Below are 9993 nucleotides of genomic sequence, written 5' to 3' on the forward strand. Positions count from 1 at the left end.
TGCAGTATGTGGAAAATAATGTGTTTTTTTAACCTTAAACCGCATAAACACATTTCATTACACCAAATAATGTTCTTTTTAGCAACATCGTATGAATCTAATCTTGTGTCTTTAAGTGGAAGTACTTCAGGAACTAATGATTGTGCACTAAAGTCTTACCTTGAGATGATGGAAGTGCTAGTTGTTCAGCACTGATGTTTACAAAGCAGGTGAAAAGAATGAACCAAGTGAACAGTAGTGCGATTATCAAGTATGCAAGCTTTAAATAATGCCACGGAAACTCTGTGCATAAACTTATATGCTGCACACTAGTTTGGATCATTATTACTACCTAACTTATAATATCTACTAATGCCAGAAATATAGCCATAATAATCACATTTTCTTGAAGCCACGACCTTGTGGTTAGTGCATGGGCTCTGACACATTGATTCTGTGGTGCTAATCCAGGCAATATGAGTTCCAGTCTGGTTTGTGTCATTTGCCAATCCCATTTCCCCATCATTTCCAATCACTTATTGGCCCTCCCTATCAATAAAAGTGCCAAAAAGGCCAAAAACATAATTTGTAATTTAGTAAAGTTTGAGAACTGGAAGAAGTTCTTAATTTTTCAAGGCACTTGCACATACTCTCTTGGCAGGTGGCTTATTCTATGACCTGAGGTTTGTAAGTATCACAAATTTCTATTAACATTTAAGCCATTTGTTTGGCGAACTTGATCTTGTTTCCATTAACCCCATTAAAGTGCACAAGTAATTGGCTTTTTGAGTCATCTCACACCATCCTTTGCCAAAAAAGCCACCAATAATTTGGCTACAACAGTGGAGAGATCAGCTAAAAAAAAATATGATAGCTAGAAACCAAAGTTTTAAATCAAGGGTGTTAGTGCTACTTAAAAGCAGATACTCTTTGTGTAAATTACCCACTTAAATTTGTTTTGCACATCACACGTTGTCTGTATTATGCTGAGGAAGCTTATTTCCTTAACACATACAGTGATGAGAACAAATCCCTGAAAAAAATGGGATGGATAAAAAATGGCCTCAGAGTTGTTCAGTGGTACAACTTCCTGCTCTCAACAGAGGTCTCCCGTCCCCAAATGCCAAGAAGCTAACTCTAGCATTCTGAGATTATATATACATGAACGGTAGCAGATGCCGAGTTTTGCTTTGTTGTACTTGAAGCGCTCTTCAGAGGATAACAATTTATCATGCTCCTCACTGCCCATCTCAAAATGCTTGAGATCTTCTCAGTAGAGATGTCGTTCATTTAAACCACTTATTGTGATTAAGAAAACCATTTAAGCCTCTTATTGTGATTAAGAGACTCCAGGATGCAAACTATATTTTGGCACTGAATCACACTCGTTGCTTTCGCTAGCTGTTGTATGTACTTTAGTATCACCTGAGTGTAATTTGGACCATTATTTTCAGATTTCAGTATTTAGCACATTATACGGTTTGGAAATATCTATCAGGAACATTCCAATTATATTTTACTTAAAGAAAATTAAGCCTATGTTGCCTGTGTTTTTGCATTGTGACATGGTTTTTATGACAATTAATGACCTTCCCCAAAATTGTGAAGAAAAATATATTTTTTTAAATATTCAATTAAAAAATCCTTATTTATTGTCATGCAAGAAATACAGCCTATATAATTTAAATTGTAAAGCAGCCTATATCGTGCTAGTATTTATAGCATTTAATAAATGCGGAATTAAATAAACTGTATTACATAACTTTTTGTTTAGTTTTATTCATTTCATTTGGCTTTACACTAATGACAAATTAAAAGCCTGTGTAATTTACAAAAACAACATGACTTTATAAGATCATACAAATTCCTTTTATGTTTGTAGAAAAGGGTTATTTACCATGAAAAATCACGGTGTTGTAATCTACGTTTTCAACAACAAAAAATATGTCTACACTGAACGCCACATTGCTGCATGACGTGACAATCAGGCAATGAGATTTCACTGTGGGCAGGGCTGCCTAGCTGGACCATAAACGAAATCGCGATAAACAAAAATGTTCTCTCAATTCTGCCGCGTTGTTATGGTCATGAAACGCTCTTAATATTTTATCCTGCATACTTACTATATGACACATTTTGTATTTTTAATCTAATGAACACAAATTTCCCCAATGCTGCAGAGTATCATGTTAGCTCCTACCTTGCTATGTTCATTACGACGTCCATCGTACAAAATGACGCCCTAAATGTTTTCCACATATATCTTTCAAAGTAAATGCAAGTGTTTATAAATAACATATAGCCTCACAGTGAGACAACACGAGAGAGATTCCACTGTTCTCTTGTTACAGTTCTTCATAGCAATTCAGTTCTGAATTCAAATTGTCAAGGCTGATTTATCGGAATTGCCGGCATATTACTTTTATTCAGCATTACTTGTAAGTAATATACACCTATATGTTATCAAGACATTACTCTTATGTTATTTTCAAAGTTATTGATATAATATGTCATGAGGAAAATGTTTTACCTCGGAAAACCTGTCCTCGTGTCAGTGCACGCTTCTCAGTTAAATGTATGTCTTGCACCCCCATTCATTTTTCATTCTCGATTGAAGTATAAACACAATTTATTAAGTGAAAGGTTTGGCAGTTGTGGTAAATTCTCCATTGTTGCCACAGATTGTTGCCATTTGTTTTCATTTTTATTCATCACATTTTTCAAAAACATGTTCTATCTTTTGCTAGCGAGCACTCGGTTTTGGCATGCTATAAGAATCAGTCAGCTGCATTATTTTCATTTTTGCTTTGTATTGTGCTGTATCTATGAATAAAGACAACATATACTGCACATTTCTGGTCTGCTCTCCTAATTTAGGCCAATTTATATCTCATGAATAATAGCATGTAAATGCAATATTTGTTATATGTCAAAATGATGGAAACCACTTTGAAATGGTATCACTCAATGTTAATGTTAACGAACATTTTTCATTCAGGCAAATATGTTACATAATACAGACATTTATTACTGCAGTGATATTTAACACGTCAATATTGCTGTGGAAATAATCAAGCTTTTGGGGTTATTCACGGTTTGTTGAGGTCCTTTGTTAATGCTTACACATTTTTAAATTTTCTTTTAATGTTCAAAAGTTGAAGGTAGTTTAATGATGTCACCTCATTGCACCCATTTTTTGAAAATGCTTATTGTGTTCATAGAACACAATTACAGAGTAACGGATGTTACTCCCATAATTTTTGCAAAGTGTCATGGGGCGTATAGGAAAAGGCCTATTTACATTTTAGGACTGTCTAGAACAGGGGTGCCCAAACTCGGTCCTGGAGGGCCGGTGTCCTGAAGAGTTTAGCTCCAACCCCAATCAAACACACCTGAACGAGCTAATCAAGCTCTTACTAGGCATACTAGAAACTTGAAGGCAGGTGTGTTGTGGCAAGTTGGAGCTAAACTCTGCAGGACACCGGCCCTCCAGGACCGAGTTTGGGCACCCCTGGTCTAGAACATCTAGTAAAATGCAATGTTGCTTAGCCGTTTTGTGCTGGGAAGTCTGACTTGTTTCTATAAATTGATTCTTTCGATCGAACAGATTGAATTTTGTTTTAATGATCCAGCAGTTCTTTTACAGTTAGGACAGTGGTTTTCAAGCCACATCATTGCATATTTTGTGCAAGTCACCTTTATTTAACACACCTGATTCAGATTATCAACTTGTTAGCAGGGGTCACACTACATTTTATGACACTGCGGTCATGATGTCACACTGTTTTTTTAAGAATTCAATGTGTTATATTTTCCAAAATATAAGAAATTTCTAATCTACTCCACTTTACTGCAACCCTGCAATCCTCACATTTAAAGTTTGCGCTTTATATAAGAGGTCACACCGTGACGTATCAATCTTCTATTTCTCACATCTTCACATGTACAGTAAGGGGCCCTAAAACCAAACGGCACTGGCTGTGGAAAAAGACAGAAACTCATGATTTTTGCCCTTCACCGAAGAGATGGCTTTTATAGCTTTATTGCGTTTCACCTGGTTACAACACGGTGTGAGGTTAAAAAGCCACAAAACAACTTGGCCTTTTATGGTGCATTTACTACTTGATACTGAAATCACTAATGTCCTTGGTTAATATCGTGGAACAATGATGTTGTTGAGGCATGCAATTGTTTTCGGAGATAAAACCCCTGACTGGCTCAATAAATTTTTCTGCTGATTCAGTATGCCATGAAAAGACCAAGAAGGTTATTCTGGATTTGCCCAAACTGGACACTTGGCATATAATCTAAAGATTCTACTGTACTGCCAAATGAAAGGAATAGCTATTTTTTCCTATTTAAAAGAAAAATGTAACCCATTTATTTTTCACCTTATGAATAGAAGTGGATGCAGTTTTTGTCAAAACTCTTTTGTCAAAGAGTGATGCAGCATTAATCAAATGTGGAATTTACTTTGTGACCTGAATTATGTGGTCACTTACTTTTATAAACTGCTTATGCAATCCAGATCTGGTCTGTTAGTGCATTCAATGTTACATAAATGATTAAAGCTATAAATGAATAATAGATCAATGGTATTAAAAGATCCCCACCTATTTCAGAACAGGATCATTGCAGGACATTCTTCTCTACCCAAAATATATAAAAATACAAATAAGTCATGCATTTCTAAAATACAGAATGCTTTATTTGTAGAATACAGCATCAATTTAGCAAAAATAGTTCTATTATAGACAAAATCTACTTGGTCCTAAAAGTTCAGTTTATAGTAACAGCATCTTCAAGACATGGGTACCTACCAGAAAGTGTGTAGATAGCAAAAACAGAAAGAAAAAATGAAATACATACTCACAATTAACAGCATGTTGTAAGTTAAACAGCATGTTGTACTGAGAACTAGAGCTTCAAGCATGCATTGAAACAATATAATATTATGCCATATGTTGTTTGCATAAAGTAAAAAAGGAGACAAACATTTAAGCAGTGGGGAAAAACGACAGAAACGTACGAACAAATACTCAATGTGCACATTTTCGATTGTGCTGGTTCTATGATGTAAACAGCTGTAAAAGGGTAGCAGGAAATACATCTGTGGTTACTTTGCACTGTTCTGAAACACTAAACACTCCATAGTGAGCTTTTAAAACTCCCAAGACATTCAGGCACATGTACGGCCAATAAAACATCATCTCAAATGAACTACAAGCGATGCTTTGCAAGGAGAAAATGAAGCGTGAACGCTTAGACTGGAAAAAATGTGTAGTTTCTGTTTCCCTGCGTCGTTTTAAGATGCAAATAATTTATTTTCTTAACTCCAGGCACTGGTTTCCTGGCTACAGATTCAATTTCAACAGCTCAAACATTGTCTTACAAAATGGAGCGTTTACACTGGAGACTCGGCATTAATATAATCTACGCCAATGACGTGTGAACCGCCGTTCAGAGATTTCTACACTTACCATGACTGATGAGAACGTGGTGATGATAATAATACAGCGAACTGTGAAAACATATTGTGGTTGGTAACACTAAAACGAAGAACATTTGAGAATATGTAGTTTAAACCTAACATTATCAGATGATGAAGGTAATCTAGTGTCATGTGTATTAAATTAATTAATTAAATAATAATATTTCAACTTAATTTCCAAGTTCTCACATTATTTTGTTTAAAGATGGACTTGAAACAAGATCAACATATTCGAGGAATAATTATGCATACTCTAATTTTTATGGATGTTTGATACAGAAATTAGAGCAAATTGTGTGTACACAAGAACTGATATTACAGAAAAATTCAATTAAACCAAGTTTTCCTTTTAAGAATAGCTGCTGGTATAACATTTCTTGTGTAAAAAGTGGACAATTTTCAGACAATCAGCATTTGATCCGTCTTTGTCGCAAAGCTAGTCTTCGCCGCACTAATAATACAGATTCAGCCAACACTCAAAAATACACACAAACATATAAGCACACAAAAGGCGTAAGATCCCAATTATCTCATGTACCTCTGCAGTAGCGGTCGAAGTGTGTTTATATAACGTGTTGCAGTTCTTTACATTAACTTTACAAAGTAGGGTTGTATTTGGTGAATGAAAAACAGTAATTTTCCCATGGGCTAAATGAACCTGCCACCTGCTTTCCAACCCTCTTGAAAGTGAGAACAATCCAGGTAGACAACCACAGACACACCGAATCGAACAAAGGGTGGGAGCGAGTCAGCCAGTCTAATCCGACTTGTCTTTTTTCTTTGGTGTAACTTTACCGGCTACTGCAGACCCCACTGCCCCGACCCCTCCCGTTACCACGGAGACGCCGCCTTTGACCAATCCCACTCCAGCTGCAGGAACGCTCGTCACTGCCGTCTTGGTCAGCTCAAAGCTCTTGCTGCCTACCCAGGCCACTCCCCCGAGGGTGGCGCCCACCGCTCCTCTGGTGAGGTTGAACAGCCCGCCTGTCACTCTCCACACCACGCCTGCTTCATTCTTAGGGTGGTCTTTCTCCAAGTCTGAAAAAGAGTAGTGTAAACAATCATTTAGCGTGTTAAAATTATTTTTTAATCGTTTCAGTTATGACAAATATTACAAGAAATAATATTTATGAAAATATTTTTTTATTTAATTAAAAAAAAAATTTGCATGGTAAGATAAATAAATAAATTTAGAATCAAAATTGTATTTTGACAAAAATAAAAATAATACAAAAACAATATTTAGAATATAAGAAAATAAGAAGAATGATGTTGATGATTATAATAAAATAACATGTTATTATAAGTTAGATGTTAGTGTACAAACCTTTAAATGCACACTTTTATTATTATTTATCTTATAATATGACATTACATAAGTCATTGTGTCACAATATTAAGTTAGTCCACAGTGACCAATTTTTGTCTTTTTATGACCAGTGAAGACTATTTTGTTGTTTAAGCATCTAATAATTGATATGCAAAACAGATGTTGTTTTTCTGACACAATTAGTAAATTATTATTAGTATTAGACAACAATAAAACATAATATCCACAGTAAATTTATAGTTATTATTATTTATGTAATCTATTATTATTATTATTAGACAACAATAAAACAACATCCACAGTAAATTTATAGTTATTATTATTTATGTAATCTATTATTATTATTATTAGACAACAATAAAACAACATCCACAGTAAATTTATAGTTATTATTATTTATGTAATCTATTATTATTATTATTAGACAACAATAAAACAACATCCACAGTAAATTTATAGTTATTATTATTTATGTAATCTATTATTATTATTATTAACAACAACAATGTCTTTTTCCCCCCTATTTTTGGACCAATAAGCAAACACCTCGAAACCACTATGCAAACAATATGTGGCAATGTTAAAAAACATATTCAAATTCGGCCCCATGCTGACATTCTTCCGGGGGCCCACAAAACACCTTTTATGAATCAATCCAGAGCAAACAATTATTATCTCAATGCAACAGTGCAATTTTTCAGTTAAGAACACTTGGTTCCTAAATCCATGATTTTGAAACGTGTTTCAGGACACTCACCGAAAAATAATAGTCTTTATGTAAGTATTGTTTATTTTCTTCTCTGTGTTGGTTATGTGAGACTTAAAGCTTGAGGGCAGCATTTTGAAATCAGCTCACATCTACACAGTCCCGACACTGAGTAATACACTGAGCAGATGCGTTCTGAAACACACACACTCTCTGTCCAAATGGCATCATCTTTCCCTTCTGTTGTTCCTTTGGCAGAATACAACAAGAAAAAAAAAAGACTCTTTTCGTTCCGACAGACAACTAGCATTTACACACCCCACAATACTCCGCGGAACAGAAATTATATCTTTTACATTCAATCAATACTGTCAGGGACCGCGTGGCTGGGTTGCACGATGAGCTCCCCGGTGAATCGATGTGCCACCGAGAAGCCGTGTGAATGACAAGCAGCGCGTGTTCAGATCAGATGAGTCCCGCGGGACGGCGGCGGGAAAACTTAGCGGCGCAGTAAAGGTCGCCCCACACGTAGTTCGTACGCACGCATAAACAACAACTGACACACGCTGAGACGAAACATTTGTGAGATGCGACCAAACAGGAGATGAACAGATTTAACTAAAACTTGCTTTCCTCTCCTAACTGCCTCTCGCAAATGTCGAAATTCATGAATATGTATGAAACCTGCCTATAAAGCTTATTGCTTCTACGCCGTTTCTATACTGCGAGTTGCTCGCTTTCAGCATAGACTAGCGATCGTCTTATGTTTTTAAGACGAATTTGAATCATGTCTGATAACTGGTATGAAGAACCAGTTTTTAAAATAGTTTAATTTCTGTTTTTTTTTTTTTTTGGCAAAACAACCAAATTATTATACAACAAAGCAGCAGCTGAGGAGGTCAACGATAATGTGGTAAAATGGCTGATCATAGATGATGTTGGTGGGTAAGAAAACCTGCTCGTCCTGATTCCACACATCTGGGCCTGGGGAGATGTAATTACGCTTTCCACGCTACCAAACCTTAAAGCCATCTTCCATTTTTGCATTAAGCCTGAGTGAGCAAAATCAGTGAGGCATGTTTCAAAAAAGGAATGAGATTATTTCTGAAATTCCATTTTCATACATTATTTCCAATGAAGGAAGGGTAGACCAATGAAGATGGCTCATGTTTCTCTTAGCATAATAAGTAGACCTATACAGAATCCACATTGTGCACCTTGTTCATTAAATTAAATTTGTGTAAATCATTAATTCTTACGTAAATTCTCATATAAATGGCATTCTAAACTCACAATTATATGGTAAGCAATTTTCATGTATTTTTTTGCAAATCCTTCATGTAAACAGTAGAGTTCATATCACAAGCAATTTTGTTTGTAAAGCCATTTTAACATAAAATGTGACATTCATATGTCAAACTATGTATATAAATTGTTTGTTAAATACACTGTAATACAAAGTCATATGATGAGAAATTTTCATGTATATGGTTCGTAAATCCATTCTTACGTAAACTGACACATATAACAAGCAATTTTCATGTAAATTGTTCATAAAGCCATTCTAACATAAAATGTGACATTCATATAGCAAACCATTTTTGCATGTTCATAAATGCATTCTAATGTAAACTCATTCACATTAAGAGAAATTTTCAAATGTTTGTAATCCATTCTTATGTCAACTCATATTCATTTAAGTGATTTTTGTATAAATTGTTTAAATCATTCTAAGATAAAATGTGACTCAAATTTTCGCAACTATTGTAGCTTAAAATGCGACAATCAATTTCCCTATATATTCATAAATAGATTTTTACATTAATTGTTGTATTTGACAGTCAGTTGTGGTGTAAATTGTTCATAAAATGCACAATGCTGCACAACTCCTGTAACAATCTGCAACAATTTACGTAAGAACAGTACAGGTTTCATGAATGAGGCAACTGATTGTGAGCTTCACACAGGCTTCAAGGACAACTCTGTAAATGACAACCATTGTAATTCAGTTAAATTCAGGGCAAGAATTACAATAACACTGCTGATAACCAGTCAAAAACACTCTGCTACCATGTCATGAATTGGAAGTCCCATTAAACTAACAGGATATAAATATGGTCTTGGCTATGTGCCCATGGGTACTTGGGTAATGAATGTGAAATAAATGAGTCTATAATTTGGACATTGCATGCAAATAACGGTCATCAATAGCATAGTGTGACAACAATGCGGTGTATGCAAAAATTCTGGAATGTCAATCCTACACATATCCAACACAATAGAATAGAATATGTCAGTCAAATAATAGTGCAATAATAAGTCACCGACAACATGCAAACAATACATGGCACAAACCTCCATTAGTTGAACATTATATGCTGCATATGAATCTAACAGACAACAACAAAGCTGTGCACATCATGAATGATTTCTGTTGAGCACAAAGAGGAAAGACCTCATCCTAATCTGGCTTAACCGATTACTGAC

General features: G+C 35.1%; 1 protein-coding gene across 1 annotated transcript in view; it reads right to left on the minus strand.

Annotated features, from left to right (window-relative positions):
* Nucleotides 1-4661: 4661 nt before the first annotated feature.
* LOC107654174 (transmembrane protein 263-B-like) overlaps nucleotides 4662-9993 on the minus strand; it is a 29426-nt gene continuing 24094 nt past the window's right edge. Inside the window, exon 3 of the mRNA XM_016441144.1 lies at nucleotides 4662-6508. Within this exon, the coding sequence (XP_016296630.1) occupies nucleotides 6228-6508 (281 nt within the window). The 3' untranslated portion in view covers nucleotides 4662-6227. The remainder of the gene's footprint in view (nucleotides 6509-9993) is intronic.

This window comes from Sinocyclocheilus anshuiensis, unplaced genomic scaffold, assembly GCF_001515605.1.
Source record: "Sinocyclocheilus anshuiensis isolate Anshui unplaced genomic scaffold, SAMN03320099.WGS_v1.1 scaffold115, whole genome shotgun sequence".
In the NCBI taxonomy this organism is placed as follows: Eukaryota; Metazoa; Chordata; class Actinopteri; order Cypriniformes; family Cyprinidae; genus Sinocyclocheilus; species Sinocyclocheilus anshuiensis.